The 27,596-nt window shown below is 42.8% G+C and overlaps 1 protein-coding gene across 4 annotated transcripts in view; it reads right to left on the minus strand.

Moving 5' to 3' along the window:
• Positions 1-27,596, minus strand: part of LOC120995510 (multidrug and toxin extrusion protein 2-like) — a 104,647-nt gene that overhangs the window by 46,855 nt on the left and 30,196 nt on the right. For all 4 annotated transcript variants that reach the window (XM_040424772.1, XM_040424776.1, XM_040424774.1 and 1 more), the window contains exons 2-4: positions 24,557-24,658; positions 20,119-20,187; positions 4,560-4,708 (exon numbers count right to left, since the gene is read on the minus strand). In XM_040424772.1, coding sequence (XP_040280706.1) covers positions 4,560-4,708; positions 20,119-20,187; positions 24,557-24,658 — 320 coding nt within the window. The remainder of the gene's footprint in view (positions 1-4,559; positions 4,709-20,118; positions 20,188-24,556; positions 24,659-27,596) is intronic.

The following is a 27,596-nucleotide window of genomic DNA, read 5'->3' on the forward strand; positions in this document are numbered from 1 at the left end:
GGTAAATATGCTTCTTTGACCGATCCAGCTGGGAGAGTGGGGTATTTGAAAAAATATGGACAACCTTTTTAGAGGGTCATTGAGTTTTCATAAAAATCTTAATATGTCATGCCAAAGGATTTGATTGTGCTCACTCTCCTTGCTGCAGGACAAAGGTTTTCTCTAGGACAAAGCTTTTATGAAAACTCACTGACCCTTTAATGATACAGATTTTGAAGTTACAGAATTAAATGGGCTTTCTGATACTATACTACTGATTGATTGGTGGGGATCTGACACCGGGGACCCCCACTGATCAGCTGTCTGAGAAGGCAACGACACAGAGTGCCAATGGCTTCTCAAACAGCTGATCTCCGGGGGTCATCGGTGTCAGATACCCACCAATCAGATACTGATGACTAGGCTTCAGCGAATCGAGCTTCAGATCATAGATCCAAAGTCATTAGTTAAAAAAACTTTGTTTTGTAATTCTGTTTCCGTACAGCATTAAAATGCCAAACTTTGTGAAGCCCGAAGTTGCATGAGACTTCGGTGAATGACTTTGGCATTTCCATCTGCTTAATAAAAAATATTTTAAAATAGGAATCCTAAGTTGGATTTGGTACTGGCTGGTACCTTGGTACCAAAGCCAACTTCGGATTCCCATTTTAAAATGTTTTTAAATACGCAGATAGGAATACCGAAGTCATTCACCTAAGTCTCACGCAACTTCGGCCAAGACAAAGTTTTGCTACATGGAGCCCATACATTTTTATGCTGTATGGAAACAGCATTACAAACCAGGGCTGTGGAGTCGGTAGATAAATGCTCCGACTCCAACTCCTCAGTTTTTGGTACTTCCGACTCCGACGTATTTAATATGCAAATATATTTTATACATTCCTTGAAGGAAAGAAAGACAACATACATGTCATTACCACAGAACTACTGGCTAGGAAGCTGCTGATCTTCTGCTGAAGATAGGGCAGTGGGAGGATCCAGGAAGGGGCATTTATTCTAAAACATGATTTCCCTTCTAGAATCCCATAGTCATGTTTAAAGTTTAAGCTAACAATCTGAGTTTACAAGTTTTTATAGCCTTAGCTGAATGACAGCAGTTTTTCAAATGGTTTACAGCTTCAGTCTTGAACTATTGACCATTCCCTTCACTTCTACAAGTGTCTAGTCCTGCAAAAAACATATTTACTTAATCAGTTATCAGTGAGAGGCTAGGTTAACCATGGAACAGCGGATGGAAAGTATAAGTATTGCCGCTCCTTAACTGTGCGTTGCGTGCCATATAGTGAAGCATATGAAAAGCATGCTTCTTCATGGTCACTTAACGTGTTCGTTTTGCGGTAACGTGACGCACTGCATGCATTGGCCTTTATTCTTACAGTAGAGAAGTACCGTATTTTCCGCAAAAGTGGGGGAAAAATAGCAGTGCGTCTTATGGGGCGAATGCTGCGACCGTCCGGTGAATAGGCTGAGAGGGAGGAGGGGCTGGGGGCCGGCATCTGTTTCTGTAATGGCAGCAGGGCCCGGTGCAGTCACTGTATTCTACTACACCGGGCCCTGCTCACTGTAGTATACGGTAATCATATCTAACTTGTGGGTATTGTTAAAGTATTCCAATCATCTTAAATCTAGCGCTGTACTACTTACTACTAACTTCTTGGCAGTCAGGAGGCCGGGTGGGCGCTCGTAGAGTAGCTCACTACGTCACGCGCCTGCTCCGCCCACTTTATGAATGAAGCAGGCACCGGGCCCCGCTGCCATTACAGAAACAGATGCCGGCCCCCATTCACTACACAGGGACACTGTTATGGGGGGGGGGGGAATCTGTGGATGACACATAAGATAAGATGCTATATATGTGTCATCCACAGATGCCCCCACAATGATCCCCCATAACAGTGCCACCCACAGATGCCCCCATAACAGTGCCACCCACAGATGCCCCCATAACAGTGCCACCCACAGATGCCCCCATAACAGTGCCACCCACAGATGCCCCCATAACAGTGCCACCCACAGATGCCCCCATAACAGTGCCACCCACAGATGCCCCCATAACAGTGCCATCCCCAGACCACCATTAGTTCAAAACCCACCAAAAGCACACCTTTTGGTTAAAACATTTTTTTTTCTTATTTTCCTCCTCAAAAACCTAGGTGCGTCTTATGGGCAGGCGAGTCTTATATAGGGCGAAAAATACGGTAATTAATTATAACTTTTTGTGAATTGGGACATTTAAACTTGCTTTTTTTTTTATTCCAATTTAAAGAGGACCTTTCACCAGAATAAAACATCTAAACTAACTATACAGACATGTAGAGCGGCGCCCAGGGATCCCCCTGCACTTACTGTTATACCTGGGCGCCGCTCCGTTCGCCCGGTATAGCCTCCGGTATCTTCATAGTTAGGCTCCACCCAGGGGAACCTGACGGCGTCTCTTTCTCCTATGCTGTAGCGCTGGCCAATCGCAGTGCTCAGCTCATAGCCTGAGAGGTTTTTTTTCTCTCCGGCTATGAGCTGAGCGCTGCGATTGGCCAGCGCTACAGCATGGGAGAATGAGACGCCGTCAGGTTCCCCTGGGTGGAGCCTACCTATGAAGATACCAGAGGCTATACCGGGCGAACGGAGCAGCGCCCAGGTATAACAGTAAGTGCAGGGGGATCCCTGGGCGCCGCTCTACATGTCTGTATAGTTAGTTTAGATGTTTTATTCTGGTGAAAGGTCCTCTTTAAATCTAGTAGGAGTCGGAGTCGGTTCATTTTTTGCCGACTCCAAGTACCCAAAATTGCCTCCGACTCCACAGCCCTGTTACAAAGTTTTTCAACAAATTGATCTGAAGCTCGATTCGCTCAAGCCTACTGATGACCTATCCTGAAGATAGATCATCAGTAGTAAAGTCTCAGCAAACCCTTTTAATACAAAATATTATTTAACCAGGTCAGCATTTTTCGTTAGTTTCCTGGTGTTGCTAAATGTTTCAACGTCTACAGCTGATAAAAAGTAAAGCCTCATGCAAAACGACAGCATTTTTTACGGATCACACACGGACCCCTTAATTTCTACGGGGATGCAATAAATGCAGACAGCACACTGATGTAATCTGTGTGTTGCCTGCATCCGTGAGGCCATTCCAGAAATTATAGACAATGTCCTATTCTTGTCCATTTTGGTAACAAAAATAGGGCTTTAGACAATAAGGCCCGCAGAACATAACCGGTATCAGTATCTTGCGGATCCATGGTTTGCAGATCCATGGTTTGCGGATCCATGTTTTTTTTTATGAAGCTATTTATACATACTGTTCCACAAAGCGGCAAAAACGCCAGCAAACATTTGTGTTGTTTCGTAACATTACAATACATTGTAACTAATCAAACAAATGAAAAGAACACCAATCTCCAGTAGTCCCATAGAAATGAATGGAGAGGCAGTGTGCATGGTGACCTGCTGCTCTATTCATTTCGGAGGGCCATGCAAAGTACAGGCTCCCATTCTAGTGATAGATGGTGGTCCCAGTGGTTGGACCAGCACTGATCTAACAGTTATCTCCTATTCTTTGGATACGGCAGGAGTGGGGAACCTCTGGCCCGCGGGCCGCATACAACCATTTCATGTGGACCCCCCCTGTGAAAATGCTAATGACCGCTTCCATTATCGAAGCGGTCATTAGCATATGGGAGCCACAGGAAGATTAGAACAGCGCTGGCTGTACTCACCTTTCTTCTTCCAGCCCCACGCTGTGTCCTGACACGTACAGTGTCAGGACATAGCGCATGTAGATGCGCACTATGACCCAATGCTGTGCGCTGTCAGGTCACAGTACAGCATGGCGGGAAGAAGACCAGGGAGGGTAAGTGAATCTGCCAAGTGGCAGCGCCGTCCCGAACTGGAGAGGTAAGGTTATTTTTTTTTTAAATGTCTGATCTGAGGTCTGATCTGAAACTAATGGAGGGTGGGGAGGGTTTGATGGGGGTCTAATCTGAGGCTGGGGGTTTTTGATTGTGGCTGATCTGAGGCTAATGGAGGGTGGGGAGGGTCTGATCTGAGGCTGGGGGTCTGATCTAAGGCTGGTTAGGGTCTGATCTGAGGCGGATGTAGGCTCGGGGGTCTGATAGGAGGCTGATGGAGGTGGGGGCAGATCTGAGGCTGAGAAAGGGACAAAGGCAGGGACAGTGGCAGGGAAAGTGAAAGCTGGGTGAACCCCTCTCTGGACCCCCTGGGTTTAGCTTGGCTACCATTAATGCCAAATAAAGAACTAAATATAAAACATTCTCAACTTAAAAATTAGACGGCTATATGTGGTAAAAATGTCGCCTGTACTATATGTAATATATATAGTGCAGGCGCCATTTTGTGCTGCAAAAATACAGCGCTGTCGATTTTTTAAAATTGAAGTGCAATTTCTGTAACTTACCTCTAAGTCACTTATATGTTTGACCAAATATAGCAGTCAAAATTTTTAAGTTGAGAATTTTGTATGGCATTTAATTCAACAGGCCACTGTGAGACCCACTGTAAGGTTTGTACAATGGTATACAATGCAATATTAGAACAATGCTCACCTGGCAACATCTGGGTCCTGTCTACACAGGAGCAGCACTTGTTCAGTGTTGATGAATATGGCCCAGCATGGGAAACAACACAACATCAGGATCAGAATCCCTCTCTGTAATACTGTCCCCACGCGCTTCATGTTTTTTCCTCCGTAGCTCTATAAAGTTAACAGAAAGTAAACAGCTACAATGATGTTGAAGGATGGAAAGAATGAAATATTTTTATGCTCCAGTTCTCTGTGCTGGCTCCATGTGGCCACATCACTGCTGAAGCCAGCCATTGGCTGCAGCAGATGATGTCACTATGCCGTGCTGGTTGTAAACAATCTAGGGACCGGAACATGGATATGTGGGAGCCAGCGCGGAGGACCAGAGCAGCTAAGTATGAATCTTTCGAAGGCAGAATGCATGCATTAGATAAAAAGGGAATATTCCTGATTTGATTCGATTCAACTTTATTGTCATTACACATGTATAAATACAGAGTAACGAGATACAGTTTACATCTAATCAGAAGTGCAAAGAGCAGAAAGTGCATCTAATCAGAAGTGCAAAGAGCAGAAAGTGCAATAAAAACAGGTTATATACAGATAAGGGTAGTGTAGAAGGTAGGAATAGTTATGTTCCTGGAGAACTCCTGTAAAACCCTTCAGGACTAGGTCAATTTTCATATTTTTATTTTTGTTTTTTCCTCCACACCTTCTGATGGCCTATCCTCAGGATAGGTCATCAATATCAGCTCAGCTGTTCAATGAGGCTGCTGTGCTCCATAAAAGATTATGCCTCTTCCTAGGCCAGCATCGTCACAATACATTGGACACATGGCCTAGGCAAAGCTTAGCCCCATTCAAGTGAATGGGGCTAGGCTGCAAAACAATGTACAGTGCTGTACTTGGTAAGCAGTGAAGAGACGGCAGCACTCAATGGATCTGCAGCGAGTGCAGTAGCCTCCTCAAATAGCTGAACAGTAGGGGTGACGGGAGTCAGACCCGAGTTGATCTGATATTGAAGACCTATCCTGAGGATAGACTATCAATATGAAATTCTTGAATAACACCTTTAAAATGACCATAACCATTTGTGTAATGGCAGAGATGTCTTAAAGGGGTTATCCCATGACTAACGTAAAAAATGAAAATCAGACATCATAGTACAATCTCTTGCTATCAAAGCTAGAACCAGCCCTGTACCTCACATGGGTCCAGAAATCTCCCCATTCATTGCTCTGCTGGATTTATATTAAGATGAAAGCTCAAGGGGAGTGTCTTTTCTGCTGCAGTTAAGGGGCGTGTCCATGTTCTTCCTATCACAGCTCAGGAGGCAGATGAGGGATAAAACTGAGCATGTGAGGCCATCTCAGTGAGCAGGTCAAAGTAATAAGAATAAAAACAAACAGCAGGTGGCGCTTTACACAAACATTTTATTGAATAACTCAGTGGCTACAATAAATTTTTAATTACGAAATTGCTATTACGAAAGCATTAAGATCCAGGTGCTGGTTTGTAAACTGTACAATATTATTCATGGGACAACCACTTTAAGCCAAATAAAAGGATATGCAAAAACTAGTGGGCTGTAGCTAGACACGTCTCACCATGTTGGTAGTTGGCCATGTCCCTCAGCACAAAATATTTGCTTTACAAACACTCGAAAAAACAAACAAACAAAAACCAAAAACAATGCAACAGCACTCTGCAAACACAAATTACGTACAATAATGCCATAGTTATAGAAAATATTCTGGTAACGTTACGCTTATTTTGAAAATTTGAAATTCTTGCTAAATACATTTTGTACAAACAAAAATGGTAAAAGGCAGAGTTGTCCCAGCATGCATGTGGAACCTGCATTCCCTGAATTTTATGGTGGCCAGTATGGCACATAACAGGTAGTATTTAATGTAAGGTTCCCGTCTTGAAGAGATTTGCCTTGTCGCCGGCAGATGGGCCCAAATAATTTTGTACATAATGTATTTGCCAAGAATCTCAAATTTACAAAATAAGCGTAACATTAGCACCAGAATATTTTCTATAACTATGACATTAACCCTTTAAGGACCCACGCCGTACATGTAAGGCGCTGGCGGACATGTCTTAAGGACCAGCGCCGTACATGTACGGCGGGCTGGTCGGGCGGGTGCAGGAGCTGCGCCCGCCCGATCAGCGGCAGGGGTCCAGCTGTCACTGATAGCCGGACCCCTGCTGTATTCGTCGGCATAGGTGAAAACACTGATGCCGGCGCATTAACCCTCGCACAGCCGCGGTCCTGCTGGATCTAAAATACGATTTTTTTTTTGCTTCAAAAATTATTTTATTGTGTAAAACTTAAATAAAAAAAGTATACATATTAGGTATTGCCACGTCCGTAATGACCTGCTCAATAAAAATATCACATGACCTAACCCCTCAAGTGCACGCCATAAAAAAAAAAAAAAAAGTGTCAAAAAAGCAATTTTTTGTCACCTTACATCATAAAAAGTGTAATAGCAAGTGATCAAAAAGTCATATGCACCCTAAAATAGTACCAATCAAACTGTCAAAACATGAGCCTCTACATAAGACAGTCGCCCCCCCCCCCCCCAAAAAAAAAAATGGCTTTCAGAATATGGAGACACTAAAAATCATTTTTTATTAAAAATGCTTTATTATGTAAAACTGAAACAACCAAAAAAAGTAGTCAAAAGAAGTAGTCATATTTGGTATTGTCGCGTCCGTAACAACCTGCTCTATAAAAATACCTCATGATCTAACCTGTCAGATGAACATTGTAAATAACAAAAAATTTAAACGGTGCCAAAACAGCTACTTTTTGTCACCTTGCCTCACAAAAAGAGTAATATAGAGCAACCAAAAATCATATGTACCCTAAAATAGTACCAACAAAACTGCCACCTTATCCTGTAGTTTCCAAAATGGGGTAATTTTTGGGGAGTTTCTACTCTAGGGGTGCATCAGGGGGGTCTTCAAATGTGACATTTCAGGTTCCACTCTTCAGAGGTTTGGATACTGTCTGATCTGTAGACAGCTCTCCATAATGCAACAGGAAAGTACCTTTTTGAAATATGAGATTTGTAAATTAACCATTAAACAAACTCAGGCTGAGAACATTGCAATGCCACTGCCACAGAGGCCCCCTAGAAATGGAAAATGGGTTACTGTAGGTTCTGGTAGACTGAGAGTTGTGGATAGAAGACATGTCCCACAGTCTGTGGCTCTCCATAATTCATTTGCAGCACTTTCAGAGTGCAAGAGAAATGGGACTACTTAAAAGAGGCACTATTGAAGGCAACAGAAAATTGCATTAGGCTTGTCAGTAAAAGCAAAAAAAGGAAGAGACCACTGTGGTACTCAACAGAAGTGGCCAAAATCATTAAAAACAAAAAGATAGCATTTAGGAATTATAAAAAAAACAAAAAACGAGGATGACAGGCAAATGTATAAGATTAGACAGAGAGAGGCCAAACAAGTTATAAGAGCTTCTAAAGCACAGGCAGAAGAGAAATTAGCTCAGTCAAGGAAAAAAGGCGATAAGGCATTCTTCAGATACATAAATGAAAAAAGGAAACTAAAACAAGGAATTACAAAATTAAAAACAAAAGAAGGAAGGTATATGGAAGAAGATAAAGAACTAGCTGACTGCCTCAATGAATACTTCTGTTCAGTCTTTACAAAGGGAAATGAAGGAAAAGGACCTCAGTTAGGAAAGAAGACTAATGAATCTTTTGATGCGTGTGTCTTTACAGAGGAAGAGGTTCTAAGTCAGCTGTCTAAAATCAATACAAATAAGTCACAGGGGCCTGATGGGATACACCCAAAGCTATTAAAAAAAGAGCTCAGCGGTGAACTAGCATAACCATTAACAGATTTATTTAACAAATCACTGGCAACAGGAGTCGTCCCAGAAGATTGGAAATTAGCAAATGTTGTGCCCATTCACAAGAAAGGTAGTAGGGAGGAATCGGGCAACTATAGGCCAGTAAGCCTGACATCAATAGTGGGGAAACTAATGGAAACCATACTTAAGGAGAGGATTGTGGAACATCTAAAATCCCATGGATTGAAAGATGAAAAACAGCATGGGTTTAACTTCAGGGAGATCATGTCAAACTAATCTTATTGATTTTTTTGATTGGGTGACTAAAATAATAGATGGAGGAGGTGCAGTAGACATCAGTAAGGTTTTTGATACTGTTCCACACAGAAGGCTTATCAATAAATTGCAGTCTGTGGGCTTGGACTCCCATATTGTTGAATGGATTAGGCAGTGGCTGAGGGACAGGACACAGAGGGTTGTAGTCAATGGAGTATATTCAGACCATGGTCTTGTTACCAGTGGGGTACCTCAGGGATCTGTTCTGGGACCTATATTGTTTAATATCTTTATCAGCGAAATTGCAGAAGGCCTCGATGGTAAGGTGTGTCTTTTTGCTGATGACACAAAGATTTGTAACAGGGTTGATGTTCCTGGAGGGATACACCAAATGGAAAAGGATTTAGGAAAACTAGAGGAATGGTCAAAAATCTGGCAACTAAAATTTAATGTTGATAAGTGCAAGATAATGCACCTGGGGTGTAAAAACCCAAGAGCAGAATATAAAATCAGTGATACAGTCCTAACCTCAGTAGCTGAGGAAAGGGATTTAGGGGTCATTATTTCAGAAGACTTAGGCTGCGTTCACACGGGCGAGATTTCCGCGCGGGTGCAATGCGGTAGGTGAACGTATTGCACCCGCACTGAATCCGGACCCATTCATTTCAATGGGGCTGTTCAGATGAGCGATGATTTTCACGCATCACTTGTGCGTTGCGTGAAAATCGCAGCATGCTCTATATTCTGCGTTTTTCACGCAACGCAGGCCCCATAGAAGTGAATGGGGTTGCGTGAAAATCGCAAGCATCCGCAAGCAAGTGCGGATGCGGTGCGATTTTCACGCATGGTTGCTAGGTGACAGTCTATTCACTGTATTATTTTCCCTTATAACATGGTTATAATGGAAAATAATAGCATTCTGAATACAGAATGCTAAGTAAAATAGGGCTGGAGGGGTTAAAAAAAATTAAACAAATTAACTCACCTTCTCCTCTTGTTCGCGAAGTTCCCGGTATGATGAGTTGTGGGCTAAAGGACCTTTGGTGACGTCAGATCACTTGGTGACGTCAGATCACATGCTCCAATCACATGGTCCATCACCGTGGTGATGTACCATGTGATTGGAGCATGTGATCTGACGTCACCAAAGGTCCTTTAGCCCACAACTCATCATACCGGGAACTTCGCGAACAAGTGGACTAAGGTGAGTTAAAAATGTTTTTATTTTTTTTAACCCCTCCAGCGCTATTTTACTATGCATTCTGTATTCAGAATGCTATTATTTTCCCTTATAACCATGTTATAAGGGAAAATAATACAATCTACACTACAACTAACCCAAACCTGAACTTCTGTGAAGAAGTTCGGGTCTGGGTACCACAGTCTGTTTTTTATCACGCGCGTGCAAAACACATTGCACCCGCGCGATAAAAACTGAACATCGGAACGCAATCGCAGTCAAAACTGACTGCAATTGCGTTCCTACTCGCGCGGGTTTGCCGCAACACACCGGGACGCATCCGTACCTAATCCGGACACGCCCGTGTGAAACCAGCCTTAAAGGTAGGCAGACAATGTCATAGAGCAGCAGGAAATGCTAGCAGAATGCTTGGGTGTATAGGGAGAGGAATTACCAGTAGAAAGAAGGAGGTGCTCATGCTGCTCTACAGAGCACTAGTGAGACCTCATTTGGAGTATTGTGCTCAGTACTGGAGACCATATCTCCAGAAGGATATTGATACTTTGGAGAGAGTTCAGAGAAGAGCTACTAAACTGGTACATGGATTGCAGGATAAAACTTACCAGGAAAGATTAAAGGACCTTAACATGTATAGCTTGGAAGAAAGAGGAGACAGAGGGGATATGATAGAAACTTTTAAATACATAAAGGGAATCAACAAGGTAAAAGAGGAGAGAATATTTAAAAGAAGAAAAACTGCTACAAGAGGACATAGTTTTAAATTAGAGGGGCAAAGGTTTAAAAGTAATATCAGGAAGTATTACTTTACTGAGAGAGTAGTGGATGCATGGAATAGCTTACCTGCAGAAGTGGTAGCTGCAAATACAGTGAAGGAGTTTAAGCATGCATGGGATAGGCATAAGGCCATCCTTCATATAAGATAGGGCCAGGGGCTATCCATAGTACTCAGTATATTGGGCAGACTAGATGGGCCAAATGGTTCTTATCTGCCGACACATTCTATGTTTCTATGACATGGCAACTTAAAATTATCCCAGTGAAATCTGCCCTCTAAAAACCATATGGTGTTCCTTTCCTTCTGCTCCATGCTGTGTGCCCGTACAGCAGTTTACGACCACATATGGGGTGTTTCTGTAAACTACAGAATCAGGGCAATAAATATTGAGTTTTGTTTGGCTGTTAACCCTTGCTTTGTTACTGGAAAAAAATGGATTAAAATTGAAAATTTGACAAAAAATTTAAATTCTGAATTTTCATCTCCATTTGCCAATAACTCTTCTGGAACACCTAAATGGTTAATAAAGTTTGTAACACCCCTTGAGGGGGGGTGTTTCTAAAATTGGGCCATTTATGGATATTTTCTATTATGTAAGCCTCACAAAGTGACTTCAGACCTGAACTGATCCTGAAAACCACATAAGGTCGTGAGTAACACAGACTATAGTTACACTTAAGTGTGGATGAAAATGAGCGTCCTCTGAGCACAACTTATATATTTGGATCATTTTGTGATATGAAAGCATGGACTTGATGAACATTTTACCAGCATTCACATATATGAATGCAAACTGATTGCAACCAAGCGCATTGATCCAAATAGACACGAGAATATAGTGTCATAAATTATATGGACATATCTCAATCTATCCATATCAAGCGATTGAATCAAGCAAAATCATATACCACCTAACCACATGCCTAAAACCAAGTAACTGCATATGAAAACCGCATTTGCTTTATTTATTTTTAAATTCAATTGGGATCAAGTTTATCAACCTAACATAAGGACTTTTATTACATAGAATTGTATTTGGGGATTGTTATTTTATTTTATTCCAATTTATTTTATTAAATGTTTTATATAATCCAGAGGAAGAAAAAGCAGGCTGGTTCGAGAGCTGCATTTATACAAGCAGGCAAATAACGCGAGTTTGTGAGCGTTCACGTGTTTTATTTTTAAGTGTGTGTTTGTATTAAAAGGGTTCTGCAGTTTGTTTAAACTGATAATCTATCCTCTGGATAGATCATCAGCATCTGATCGGCAGGGGCCCGACACCCGACACCCCTGCCGATCAGCTTTTTCAGAAGGCAGCGGCGCTTCAGCAGTGCCGCGCCCTTCTCACTGTTTACCACTGGCCCAGTGACGTCACGACTAGTATCAACTGGCATGGGCGGGGCTAAGCTCCATTAAAGTGAACGGAGCTTAGCCCCGCCCAGGCCAGTTGAACTGGAACTGGAATTAGTGATGTGTGAGGAGGACTATGACATAGTGGGAATAACTGAGACATGGCTGGATGATAGCTATGACTGGGCAGTAATGTACAGGGTTAGAAAGGGTCGCTAAAACAGGAGACGAGGAGGGGTCTGCCTTTATATAAAGTCCTGTCTAAAGCCCACAGTCCGAGAAGATATAAGTGAGGGACATGAACATGTGGAGTGACTGTGGGTAGAAATACATGGAGGCAAAAACAATAATAAAATATTAATAAGTTTATTATAAACCACCTAATATACCAGAGTCCACAGAAAATCTACTTCTAAACGAGGTGGTTATTATGGGGGACTTCAACTTCCCAGATATAGACTGGGAAACTAAAACCTGTATATCTCATAAAGGAAACAGGTTCTTGGTAATAACCAAAGACAATTACCTTTCCCAACTGGTTCAGGACCCGAATAGAGACACGGCCATACTGGACTTAATATTAACCAATAGACCTGACAGAACAACAGATGTGCAGGTTGGGGGACACCTGGGAAATAGTGACCATAAAGTAATAACCTTCCAATTATCATTCAAAAGAGTGTTTCTTCGGGGAGGAACAAAAAATACCAAACTTCAAAAAAGCTAAATTTAGCCAACTAAGAGGCAATAAGCCTAACTAACTGGGACAAATAAAAATACTGCCACAAAATGGGATATTTTTAAAAGCATCCTAAAATCTAATTGTGAGAGGTACATACCTTATGGGAATAAAAGGTTAAGGAACAAGAAAAAAACAATGTGGATAAATAGAACTGTAAAGATAGCAATAAATGACAAAAAGAAAGCATTTAAAATCACTAAAACAGGAGGGTGGTGAGGAAGCACTGAAAAACTATAAGGAAAAAAAATAGAATATGTAAAAAACTAATAAAAGCAGCCAAACTAGAGACCGAGAGATTAATTGCCAAAGAGCAAATCTAACCCTAAAATGTTTTTCAATTATATAAATGGTAAAAAGTATAAATCTGAAGGTGTTGACCCTCTACAGAGTAATGAGGGGGGAGTTGCAGAGAGCGATGAGGAGAAAGCAAAGCTATTAAATATTTTTTTCTCCACTGTATTTACTGAGAAAAATAAAAACTGTCAGATGAAATGCAGAATGTAAAAGTAAATTCCCCATTAAAAGTGCCCTGTCTGACCCAGGAAGAAGTACAACAGCGACTTAAAAAGATTAAAAAAGACTAATCGCCAGGGCCAGATGACATACACCCCCGTATCCTAAGAGAATTAAGCAATGTCATAGCCAGACCCTTATTTCTGATATTTGCGGACTCTATACTGACAGGGAGTGTTTCACAGGATTGGCGCATAGAAAATGTAGTGCCAATATCCAAAAAGGGTCAAAAAAACAGAGCCCGGAAACTATAGGCCGGTAAGTTTAACATCTGTCATGGGTAAACTATTTGAAGGTTTTCTAAGAGATGCTATCTTGGAGTACCTCAATGAAAATAAGCAAATAACGCCATATCATTCATGAGCGATCGGTCATGTCAAACTAATTTTATCAGTTTCTATGGGAGGTAAGTTCTAGACTTGACCGCAGCAAATCAATGGATGTCGTATATCTGGACTTCTCCAAAGCATTTGACACTGTACCGCATAAAAGGTTAGTATATAAAATGAGAATGCTCGGACTGGGAGAAAATGTCTGTATGTGGGTAAGTAACTGGCTCAATGATAGAAAACAGAGGGTGGTTATTAACGGTACACACTCAGATTGGGTCACTGTCACTAGCGGAGTACCTCAGGGGTCAGTATTGGGCCCTATTCTCTTCAATATTTTGATTGTAGAAGTCTTGCACAGTAAAATATAAATTTTTGCAGATGACACTAAACTGTGTAAAGTAATTGACACGGAAGAGGGCAGTATACTACTACAGAGGGATCTGGATAGATTGGAGGCTTGGGAAGATAAGTGGCAGATGAGGTTTAACACTGACAAATGTAAAGTTATGCACATGGGAAGGAATAATGCAAGTCACCCGTACATACTAAATGGTAAAACACTCGGTAACACTGATATGGAAAAGGATCTAGGAATTTTAGTGAACAGCAAACTAAGCTGCAAAAACCAGTGTCAGGCAGCTGCTGCCAAGGCCAATAAGATAATGGGTTGCATCAAAAGGGGCATAGATGCCCGTGATGAGAACATAGTCCTACCACTTTACAAATCACTGGTCAGACCACACATGGAGTACTGTGTACAGTTCTGGGCTCCTGTGATCAAGGCAGACATAGCAGAGCTGGAGAGGGTTCAGAGAAGGGCAACTAAAGTAATAACTGGAATGGTTGGACTGCAGTACCCTGAAAGATTATCAACATTAGGGTTATTCACTTTAGAAAAAAAGACGACTGAGGGGAGATCTAATTACTTTGTATAAATATATCAGGGGCAGTACAGAGATCTCTCCCATCATCTACTTAACCCCAGTACTGTGACGAGGGGACATCCTCTGCGTCTGGAGGAAATAAGGTTTGTACACAGACATAGAAGAGGATTCTTTACGGTAAGAGCAGTGAGACTATGGAACTCTCTGCCTGAGGAGGTGGTGATGGTGAGTTCACTAAAAGAGTTCAAGAGGGGCCTGGATGTATTTCTGGATTGTAATAATATTACAGGCTATAGGTACTAGAGAGGGGTCGTTGATCCAGGGAGTTATTCCGATTGCCCAATTGGAGTCGGGAAAATTGGCTTCTACCTCACAGTTGTTGTTTTTTGCTTGCATCTGGATCAACTTGCAGGATAACAGGCCGACCTGGATGGACAAATGTCTTTTTTTGGCCTTATATACTATGTTACTATATGTATGCAGCACTATGAAGTAAAAGCACCTGCAAACTACTGGCAGCCAGCCACATTTATTTATTTTGCTTCTAAAATTCTAACATCCCAAAAAAAAAGAAAATCTATTTACAAAATGATCCAAAACATGAAGTAGACATATGGGAAATGTAAAGTAATAACTATTTTAGGAGATATCACTATCTGTTTTAAAAGCAGAGCAATTGACATTTTGAAAATTGCTAATTTTTTATTTTTTTTTTGTAAATTTATTTATTTTTTTATAAATAAAAATGAAATATTTTGACTCAAATTTACCACTGTCATGAAGTACAATATGTGACGAGAAAATCTCAGAATGGCTTGGATGAGTAAAAGCGTTTTAAAGTTATCAACACATACAGTGACACGTCAGATTTGCAAAAAATGGCCTGGTCAGGAAGGTGAAAAGGGTTAATGTACTTTATTTGCATTTGCAGAGTGCTGTTGCATTGTGGTTTTTTTCTTCGTGTTTCTAGCCATCGCAGCGTGCACCTGCGCATTGGGATGTGCTGGCTGACCCCCTTTTTCTTGCAGTTTTACAAAACACTGTTACCACTCAGTATTCCCTGTGGGGCTCAAGTTACCCATCAGTAGGTCTTTGGAGGGCAGTCAGAAACCAGATTACATGTAGAACATACAGACTTCATGCAGATGTCGCCCTTGGTCAGATTGGAACCCAGGACCCCAGTGCCATCATCTCTGACAAATTATTTCATCTGTGGAGAATTTATTGTATTGTGCATAGGAATATGCTGAATAATGCTCAAAGCACCTTCGTTGAATCAACATTCTTAGCAATGTGATATCACATGAGAGTAGATGAAAGAAATCGCGGCACTCACAACTGCATAGGAGAACTTCAAGGCTTTATTTCTTGCAGGAAGTTCGCGGGCTGGGGAGCGGGATGGCCCTTCAGTGTGAGTAGGCGGTGACGGCCGTTTCGCGCAAGACTTGCGGCCGTTTCGCGCGATTTCTTTCATCTACTCTCATGTAATATCAAGTAATTACTTGCATCAACCTCGCTGAGCACCACGCCAATCTGTACACACTGCTGGGCCCTTGGTTGGGGTGAACGTGCGGCGAGAGCAGCAGTGCCGCTGATTCCTTATTCTTTCTACCTTGTTCATTATACATTCTTAGCAATGTGACTGTATTGATAAAGCCATGTGCCAATCATCTGACAGGCAAAAAAACTGCAGGCTCTATAGCACGATTGTCTTCCTAAAACACTCATTATTTATAGACCCTCTGAAGTTTCTCATCCCCTGAAGATACACTCTTCCGTCTGCTGGGTACAGACTTCGCTATTGAGACCAGAGGAATGCATGTAGAGATGCTTTATACTCATAGTCATAAGATTTTGTCAGTGGCATCACTACAATTCAAGAACATTTTTCTGTATGCCTTAAGATATCACACAGTGTAACTGGATGTCTGTTCGGCATGTTAGGTGCCATTTTTCACATACAGTATATTCTTATTGCTAAATAATATGACTTCATAGCTACAGAAAGCTACTTCTAGGTGAAACACAATGATAATATTACTCTGGTAAAAAAAAAGATGAAAATTAAAAGGCTTTGACTAAAAATTAAATGGTAAGAAAAACATGGCTGCTTTCTTCTGTCCATGGGTTGTATGTGTATTGCAGCTGAGCTCCATTGAAGTGAATTGAGCAGAGTCGCAATACCATGCACTACCTGTGGCGCGTTTTTTGGAAGAAGGCAGCTATGTTTTTCTTATCCTGGACAACCCCTTTAACTACTTAAAGAATATACTTTTTGTGTTACATGTTTATGATTTACAACATCTCTCACTGTTGTCAGTGAATGAAGCCGAAGCCAATGCCCACACGTGGTGATAAGCTTTTCACAATGTATTAGCCTGAGGTCTGTGTCGTTGCTGTGTTTAAAGGGGTTGGCCACTATATAAGTACTTTCCACTATATAGTGGGAGGTAGGGTAAAAAAGAGTTTCCCAATATACTTTATAAAAAAAAATCCAAATGGTAATGTTTTTATAATGAGCCCCGCCCCCTAAGCCCCGCTCTGCGTGCAGCCAGTTCGGTAATGGCTGCACGCGACATGGAGGAGATTTAGAGAAAACTCGTCCATGGCTTTATTGTAACTGCACCTGCGCTGCTTTTCCTAATAAGAGCAGCGCATGCCCAGTCTGCCCCTGCCACTGGTGCGCTTCCCTGCTCAGACTCTGTCTCTACAACCGGCTAATTATTCCTGTCAGAGTTCGGAGCGGGAAGAAAAGTAAGAGCCTGTCTGATCCCCGACACGTTCTTACTTCTCTTCCCACTCAGAACTCGGACAGGAATAGTAAGCCAGCTGTAGAGACAGAGTCGGAGCAGGGAGCGTGCCAGTGGCAAACTGGGCATGCGCTGCTCTTATTAGGAAAAGCAGCACATGTGCAGTTACAATAAAGCCATGGACGAGCTTTCTCTAAAGCTCCTCCATGTCGCGTGCAGCCATTACCGAACTGGCTGCACGCAGAGCGGGGATTATTATAAAAAAAATCCGAATGGTAATGTTTTTATAAAGTATATTAGGAAACTCTTTTTTACCCTACCTCCCACTACATAGTGGAAAGTACTTATATAGTGGCCAACCCCTTTAACTGGTGGAGAATGGCCTTGACATAAGAGCAATGTAACAATCCTTCTAATATATGAATAATATATGAACAGGACTCGTTCAAGACATATTTTCAAACCATGAATGTGGGCAAGATTGCTTCTGTTCAGTATCAAACGGTGAAACGCTGGGCGATTAATTGTACGTGGAAGCAGCAAATCTCATTATACAATAAAACTAATATATAACTATATAAACTTCAGCAGAAGCAAGAGTTACTGCAAGAATACAATTATAAGACATAAAAAAACCATTAGAGGTTTTGTGGTCTGGATATTAAACATTAAAGGCTGGTTGATAAATGACAGGTTCAGGGTAACAGATCACTTAGGCAAGAGATTGACTGTTCATAGAATAACTATTAACCTTCTATTAAATAATAGAATAATTTAAGCTGAGCGGAATAGATGGTAAAACAACAACAATATTAAAAGGGTGTTTCCGGCAGAATTGAATAAAAAAAATACCCAAAAATGTTAAATGTGAAAATGTTAAAGGGGTATTCCCATCCCAGACCATGGGGGCAAATAGCTAGGATATGCCCCCATTGTCTGATAGGTGCAGGTCCCACCTCTGGACCCGCACCTACAATGAGAACAGAGCGGGGAAATGAACAGAGGGAGCACTGCGCATGCGCAGCCGCCCTCTATTCATTTCTATGGGGCCGCCGAAAATAGCCGAGCGCTATTTCCGTCTGCCCCATAGAAATGAATGGAAGCAGGGGTTGCGCATGCGCGGTGCGCTCCCATTCACTTCTATGGGAGCAGCGCTTGGTGATGAACGGACCCCGGGAAATCTGGGGTCCTCCAGCCACAGCTCTTCCCGCTCAGTTCTTGTTGTAGGTGCGGATCCCAGAGGAGGGACCCGCACCTATCAGACAATGGGGGCATATGTCCCCATTGTCTGTAAGGGGAATACCCCTTCAAATCTCTACCAGTCCCATAGAGAATGAAAAGAGACGCTCCATCAATATGGGAATATAGGACACCCATTCTTGGGATTGCTGAGGGTCCCAGCGGTCAGACCCCTACTGATCACTTAAGGTGGATGAGCAGACAATTATCAAGAAGCGTCCCGTCCCAATAACTGCCTGCTCGTCTGTGGAGGAAAGAGCTGCATTTACATGCAGTGATCACCTCCACTGTATAAGGATGAGCAATGGCTACTGGCATTCATACAAATTCATTTACTCAGCACAATCTGCTGCTCAGAAACGATGATTGATGTTCTGCACAAAAGATCATTTCAGCATTTAGTTCACTCATCAGGTGATCTGCGGTAACTTTACACTGTCCAATTATCTGGAAAGAGCGTTCATTCTCAAAAATTGGCCCAAAAATATTGCTCTGTAAACCCACCATTAGTTATTCCTTTTCCAGTAGATAGTGGAGAACTCCTATACTTGGCACAACCCCTTCAATTCAGCTGATTCCTCACTACCCCAATGCTGGGAAGAAAGGGACACAAATGAGCTCTTAACAAGCTCTGCCTCTAATGCTACCTGATGTACTGGTGGCATTAGAGGCAGAGCTTGTTCAGAGCTCATTTGCATCCCTTTCTTCCCAAATTTCCAGGAGCATGAATGGCCTATAAATCTCCTCACTCCGACTAAGGCTCTCTCTCCCCAAGGTGAAATAGTACCCCCAAATCCAGACTTAGGCCTCTCACCCAGTTAAGCCAGTGCTCTCTGTTCTGCACTGCTGAGGGGCAATGATCCTGATACAGCTATCTGCAGATGAGGTGCTGGCTTATTTAATACCCGCGTCATGTCTCTAGGCCTATTCAAATGGTCAGACGTTGAATTATAGGATAGTTGCCTTACATCTGGTGGCATTAGAGGCAGAGCTTGTTAAGAGCTAATTTGCATCCCTTTCTTCCCAGAATTCCAGAGGAGCATGTATGGCCTATAACTCTCCTCATGCCGACTAAGGCGCTCTCTCCTCAAGAAGAGATAGTACCCCCAAATACTGCAATCCTGAAACACTGCTCCAGTTCCTGACCTTGCTCAATATGCCGTAAAATGCCAGTAAAGACCAGCTCAGCCAATAAATAGCCTGTGATTGGCATAAATTCTAGACCTTACTGGGCCTTTTCTAGCATTTCCTGCATGTCAAACCAGGGCAGAAAGTGAGAAGCTGCAGTTGGCAGAGCAGCTTTGGAACAGCAGTGGCGGAGGATCGGCGGAGGTAAATAATGCTTTTCATTTGTAACATTTTCTGGCCTATGTGAAAAAAAATTATCTGGAAAACCCCTTTAGTATCCATTGTTTTCTAGGCCCACTTTCTGATTCAGGAACATTATAATTAAAACTAAATTAAATATTACACAAATTATGGTACTGTTACATTATCCCCTCTGAAAAAGCAGAGTATTAAAACTGTAGTTACAAATACAAGCAGTTATTCTATCATAAGATGACACATCACATGCAATTTACAGAACTTCTTGTGTGACAGAGGGGTCTTTGGGACCACGTTGGGTACTAAGGTCCATGTGCCGCTTTACTTTTTACACCTATACCACTGCTACTGATCTGTCAAAACATACCTGAGACATGAGAGTGTCGCAAGTAGAGGCTAAACCAGAGCCCACAGATATACCGGTTACATTTATAACCTGTTAATAGAGGATAAAGACAGTTAAACATTATAGCATTCTAACCTTCTATACGGTTTTAATTCATTCTAAAATATACTGAGATCAGCAATATCATAATGCGTGCTGGTCTAATATAGAAGAAGGTAAATTTAGGAAAGAAAACAGTAAATGTAAAACAAATAAATGTGTCTTGTCGCTAAGGTCTACAAGTCTATACCTGGGGTGAGACAAACCAAATCATGGAGAGGCTTGATGGAAATGTTCCCATAATAACGAAACAATCAAGAGAGAACAACAATGAAGATGAAGCCCAAAAATGCATTTGATTACTGTCATTTCCTTCCCTTACACCTGATGCACACGAATGTGGTTTGGTTCCATTTTTTTGAGGCTCAGATGAGGACCCATTCACTTCAATGGGGCTGCAAAAGATGCGGACAGCTCTCCGTGTGCTGTCCGCATCCGTTGTTCCGTTAAGCATTTCTATTAGGGATCGACCGATATTGATTTTTTAGGGCCGATACCGATAATTTGTGAACTTTCAGGCCGATAGCTGATAATTTATACCGATATTTTGGTAATTTTCATTTTTGAAAAAATAAAATAAAATTCCTACACAAATCTGCTGAAAATTAATATGTTTATTGTTAACGTGTATTTATTTTTATTTTTTTAAATCTTTCTTTCATTTATATACTTAATATTTTTATTTTTTTTACTAACTTTTAGCCCCCTTAGGGACTAGAACCCTTGTCCTATTCACCCTGATAGATCTCCATCAGGGTGAATAGGAGCTCACACTGTCCCTGCTGCTCTGTTGCTTTGTGCACACAGCAGCATGGAGCTTACCATGGCAGCCAGGGCTTCAGTAGCGTCCTGGCTGCCATGGTAACCGATCGGAGCCCCAGGATTACACTGCTCGGCTCCGATCGGAGGAGCAGGGGAGAGGGGATCCTGTGGCCACTGCCACCAATGATTAATACTGGGTGGGGGGGTGCACTGCGCCACCAATGTTTTTAATACTGGGGTGGGGGGCACACTGCGCCTCCAATGATTAATACTGGGGTGCTTGGGGGGGGGGGGGGGCGCACTGCGCCATCAATGAAGAGAAATCTCTCATTCATTCATATACAGGAGGCGGGAGCTGGCTGCAGAATCACATATCCGGCTCTTGGCCTTCATGAGCGGTATCTGCGATCCGCGGCACCTGAGGGGTTAACTACCGCGGATCGCAGCTACCGCTCATAGAGGTCGGGAGCCGGCTATGTGATTCTGCAGCCAGCTCCCGCCTCCTGTATATGAATGAATGAGAGATTTCTCTTCATTGGTTGCGCAGCGGCCACAGCCCCTCCCCTTCTCTTGTCTTCCTTCCTCTCACTGGCTGCAGTGGCAGCAGCACAGGGGGAGGGAGACACTGCTTCCTTCTCCCCTGTGCTGCTGAGGGAACTCGGAGAGCGCTGACAGCAGCGCGATCTGTGTTCCCCATACATTATCGGAATATCGGCAAAATAGATACCGATAACGTTCAAAATCCTGAATATCGGCCGATATCGGTAAAACCGATAATCGGTCGATCTCTAATTTCTATTATAGGCGGCCCGTTCAGTTTGGTAATTTGCGGACCACAAAACACAGCGCGGTCATGTGCATGAGCCTTAGGGTGTAAATGTTTAAAGTTGCGGTTTCTCACAATTAAGCATTTGTATACCCCTTTAATACTGCTTAATCCGCTTGACAGACTCCCCTCAAATGAGGTCTTTTCATAAAATCCTGGCATCTTCTATCCTGTGTAGGAAAGATAGATCATTATTTACCTGTCCATCACATTGTCAATGCTGCTGTCTCAGACTGGCAGCAGGCTCTTCCGTTTGGATCCCAACTGGAAATGTTCCAGGGTCTTTCTGTTCAGCTGCGTATACAGTAGAGCTGCAAGTATTCTATCGATTAATCCAACGATTGATCGAGTACTCTAATAAGGAAAAAAACGAATTAAAAGAACATTTTCCTTTTTAAAAAAAATCATCAGCCCCGCCATGCCATCAGCCCCTCCATGCCATCATGTTCCCCATGGCCATCAGCCCCTCCATGCCATCATGTTCCCCATGGCCATCAGCCCCTCCATGCCATCATGTTCCCCATGGCCATCAGCCCCTCCATGCCATCATGTTCCCCATGGCAAATCAGCCCCTCCATGCCATCATGTTCCCCATGGCCATCAGCCCCTCCATGCCATCATGTTCCCCATGGCCATCAGCCCCTCCATGCCATCATGTTCCCCATGGCCATCAGCCCCTCCATGCCATGTCCCCCAGTGCCATCATCCTCTCCATGCCATGTCCCCCGGTGCCATCCGCCCCTTCATGTTCCCCCCTCCCCCTATAATACTTACCTTTCCTGGCAGGATGTGCGGCTGGCTGATATGGAGTCCACAGGAGAAGGACCACAGCATCTTCTACTTCCCAACATGCACTGGGACCTGACGTCACACAGCGTCAGGCAGTGCACGCTGACGATGTGTGCACGCCAGTTACAAGACAGTGCAGCGCGGTGCCGACAGGAGGCCACGGAGCGGTGAGCGATAGGCTTCACTTCACTCACGCTCCGTGGTCAGATGATCAAAACGAATCCTCGATGCAGGAAAACCACATTGAGGATTTTTTTGTGTCGATTACATAGAGTAATTGTTGGAGCCCTAGTATACAGTACATGCAGATAAACAGAAAGACTTAGGGCCCTTTCACACGGGCGAGAATTCAGCGCGGGTGCAATCTGTGAGGTGAACGCATTGCACCCGCACTGAATCCGGACCCATTCACTTCAATGGGGCTGTGCAGATGAGCGGTGATTTTCACGCATCACTTGTGCATTGCGTGAAAATCGCAACATGTTCTATATTCAGCTTTTTTCACGCAACGCAGGCCCCATAGATATGAATGGGGCTGCGTGAAAATCGCAAGCATCCGCGGATGCGGTGCGATTTTCACGCATGGTTGCTAGGAGATGATAGGGATGAGCAACCCCGGACTTCATTAAAGTCTATTCACTGTATTATTTTTCCTTATAACATAGGTTATAAAGCTAAAATAATAGCATTCTTAATACAGAATGCTTAATAAAATGTGCCTTGAGGGGTTAAAAAATTGAAAAAAAATTAACTCACCTCATCCACTTGATCGCACAGCCGGCATAGTCTTCTTTCTCCTTCTTCTTCTTTCAGGACCTGTAAAAGGACCTTTGATGACGTAATCGCACTCACCACGTGGTGAGCGCGATTACGTCATCAAAGGTCCTTTTGCAGGTCCTGAAAGAAAAAGAAAGATGACGATGCCAGCTGCGCAATCAAGTGGATGAAGTGAGTTATGTTTTTATTATTTTTTAACCCTGAATTGACATTATACTTAGCATTCTGTATTAAAGAATGTTATTATTGTTATAATGGAAAATAATAAAATCTACAGAACAACAAAACCCAAACCCGAAATTCAGTGAAGAAGTCTGGGTTCGGGTCTGGGTACCACATTCAGGTTTTTCTCACGCGCGTGCAAAACACATTGCACTCGCATGAAAAAAACTGAACATCGGAACGCAATCGCAGACAAAACTGACTGAAATTGCGTGCCTACTCGCGCGGGTTTCCCGCAATGCACCCTAAACGTATCCGGCCCTCACCCGCGATGCCCGTGTGAAGGGGGCCTTAGGAAACGGCGACAGCGGCATCGGGGGTGAGACGTTAGAAATACTGACCAAACTACTTTCCTACACAGGACAATCACATAATAAGAAAAGAAGAGGGAGAACATCAGCATGATAGGACAGTATAGACAACAAACGGCTGCTCAGGGCAATGCAGCTCACCAAACCCAGGGGGAGTGGGGATTAACTGTTCTTGAGGTGCTGCACACAGACCTTACTGGGTCCACAGCCGGGCCGGGGTTCTAAACAGTAGGAGCAGTAAGAAGAGGAGGTTTCTTTCAGCGGCACTAGCTATTTCAATAAGGAGCATGCAGTTTTATAGATTATTCCGATTTTAGATTTTATATATTACTTTATTTGTGAACTATTTGCATACTCTCCACCCAATTCCTTGGACGCTGACCTCCAAGTGTTTTTTTTTTTACTACATGGTTTATTTTATTAAGCCATGTTATTGTGTTCCTGATAGAGACCAGTGTGGTCCAAAACACGTAGACAACACAGCCATAAATTAAGTGTCAAACTGTATTTTCCATATCGGATTATTCTGAAAGAGTTCTCCTCTTCTAACTGTTCCTACACAGGAAGATGCCAGGATTTTATGAAAAACCCAGAGAACCTTTTCAAATTAAACCATTAACATATGATGTGTCTTACTGTCAATCTATAGTTAAGCTACATTGCTAATACTTACGGCTACAGCAAGTGTTACAGAGTCTAGTTCAATCTTGCCCAAATGACCACAGAATATGGAGCTCACAATATTAATTAGGAACACCATTATTTGTGAGAGGAACTAGAAAAGAGTTAAACAAGAAATTAGTATGAATGTGATTTTACTATTAATAACATGTCTATGTATGCATGCTTCAATGGAGATGCTGCTCAGCTTAGGCTACTTTCACTTTCCGGCAGGGATCAGCAAACACACTTCCGTTAGGATAATACAGCTGGATGCATCTGTTATGAACGGATCCGGTTGTATTATCTCTAAAATGGTCATGACGGATCCGGCACTAAAACCACTGTAAGTCAATGGGAGCCGGGTCAGTTTTCTTTTGTGTCCGAGAAAACTGATCTGGCACTATTGATTTACATTGTGTTTCATGCTGGATCCGTCTTGCTCCACTTCCCATGCCGGACAGAAAAACGCTGCTTGCAGTGTTTTCCGTCCAGCAAGGTAATACAACCAGACGGAACAGAATGCATTCTGGTGCATTCCGTTCTGTCCCGATTGACAATGAATGTCAATGATTGTGAGTCCTATTGGGGACAGCTTGATGCTAATGTCTGTAAAGCGCTGTGGAATATAGTAATGCTATATAAGTGCATAAAATTAATAAATATTGACCAAACTATACCAATAAAGGGTCTTCTGATATTTATGTCAACAATCAGCGGGAAAAGCTTAAAGGGTTTCTGTCATGAGAAATAACGTTATGTAGCTGACTGACATTAGCGATGTGCTGATGTCAGCAGTACATAACAGTATGCTTTATAACTCCCTGCCGGCCGCCGTACTCTTAAAATAAAGACTTTTATAATATGCTAAATGAGCCTCTAGGTGCTACTGGGGTGTTGCTTCAGCACCTAGAGGCTCGGTCTACGCACGCTTTGGCACGCCCAGGTCCAGTTGATTGACTTTCGAGCTCTCCTCAGTGTCCCGTAAATCCCGCGCCGTCCCTTTTAGTATTCGGCGAAGGCCCAGTGAGTGAAGGACGCGCTCATGCTGCCGGCTTCCTTCCTTCGGCGCAGTGAGGAAGCTGGCAGCAGGAGCGCGTCCTTCACTCACTGCTCCTGCGCCGAATACTAAACGGGACGGTGCAGGTGCGCGATTTACGGGACACTGGGGAGGACTCGAAAGTCAATCAACTGGACCTGGGCGTGCCAAAGGGTTAATAGACGGAGCAGGGAGTTATAAAGCACACTGTTATGTACTGCTGACATCAGCACATCGCTCATGTCAGTCAGCTACATAACGTTATTTCTCATGACAGAAACCCTTTAAACTGTACCCACACTTGTATTTTTCATAATCCAATAATATATGTGAAACTAGCGAACTTTGTTATATAATTTTGTATTCTGTATTTATTTCTTACTCCTTGCCCTGTTCACTGTCTAATGAAACAGAGAGATGAGCTTTCAGCAGACAGCGACCAGGCAGAACTGTGAGGAAGTGATTTATTATCTCATCCAAGAGAAGGATAATGTTTGAGCCCTCTTGAAGCCACAGAGTATAGTGACCTCATGCTCCCAACATTAACAATGGGTGCATCATGTACTTATGTACCCAGCCAAGTACAACAGATGCCCTCTTCATTTCACTATTGTCAAGATGGTGATACGGTTAAAAACAGCTGTGGGCACAGATGCCCATGGCTTTCTTCCCCGCTGTTCACTCCCGTAGGAAAGAGAACACTAGGCATGAAGCCTATACAGAGGACACAGGGATGCAGACATCTGAGACCTCAGGTTGGAAGAGGCCTGTAGCCGACACTGCAGACAGTATGGCTGACCCCACCTATTTGTGTCTGCCCGGCCTACTTGTGCTGACCCACCTTCTGTAAATTTGCATGGGCCACTTTTAGTTTTTTTCCAGGGTCACTTTAAGTGGCTAGTTCGCCCCTGGGAAAAGATATAGGTGCAGAAGCAGGCACTTTCTAATAAAATATATTACGGTCTACCATTCCACCATAGGGTTCACCATTACCACTTTAGGTACACTTAAAAAGAGGACCTTTCATGGTTTTGTATTGAGATAAATACCTTTACTTGCACTGATGCCACCCTGCCTGATTTTGCTCCTAAAGCAACTGACCGCACCCAATGATTGAGCGTTTTGCTCGTTCATTAGGTAATCGGCGGCACCTTTACCATGGCAGATAATCGCTAACTAGCATTAAAAAAACCGTTTTTAATGTTTAATTATTTGTACCTCCTGCCTACTCTAATATAACTTGGTATGCTCGATGGTAATGAGTCTTTAAAGAGGACCTTTCATGTTTTATTTTTTTTTTAAATATCGCTCCTGTGCCCCCTGTATTTTTCGCGCTCAGTATGCTAATAATGGGCATCGGTACAGGGAGGAGACTGCCCTGTTTCTCAATGGGCGCCTCCTTCTCCCTGGCTGTGCTGCGATCCAATCACAGCGGAGAGCATCACAGCCAGGGAGAAAAAAAAAACTCACCTTCTCCCTGGCTATGACGCTCTCCGCTGCGATTGGATCGCGGCACAGCCAGGGAGAAGGAGGCGCCCATTGAGAAACAGGGCAGTCTCCTCCCTGTACCGATGCCCATTATTAGCATACTGAGCGCGAAAAATACAGGGGGCACAGGAGCGATATTTAAAAAAAAAATAAAACATGAAAGGTCCTCTTTAAAGACTCATTACCATCGAGCATACCAAGTTATATTAGAGTAGGCAGGAGGTACAAATAATTAAACATTAAAAACGTTTTTTTTAATGCTAGTTAGCGATTATCTGCCATGGTAAAGGTGCCGCCGATTACCTAATGAACGAGCAAAACGCTCAATCATTGGGTGCGGTCAGTTGCTTTAGGAGCATGACAGGAAATCCAACCGAAGTTTAGTAGATACATTCATATACCATAAATATTTTTTTATGCTACAACCAAGTGAAAACAGGCACGGTGGATTTGATTTAAATCAAAATTATTTAAATCACTAGTCAGTAAGGCTTGATTTAAATCATAGTTTTCTACATAAAGACTA

Source organism: Bufo bufo, chromosome 3, assembly GCF_905171765.1.
Source record: "Bufo bufo chromosome 3, aBufBuf1.1, whole genome shotgun sequence".
Classification (NCBI taxonomy): domain Eukaryota; kingdom Metazoa; phylum Chordata; class Amphibia; order Anura; family Bufonidae; genus Bufo; species Bufo bufo.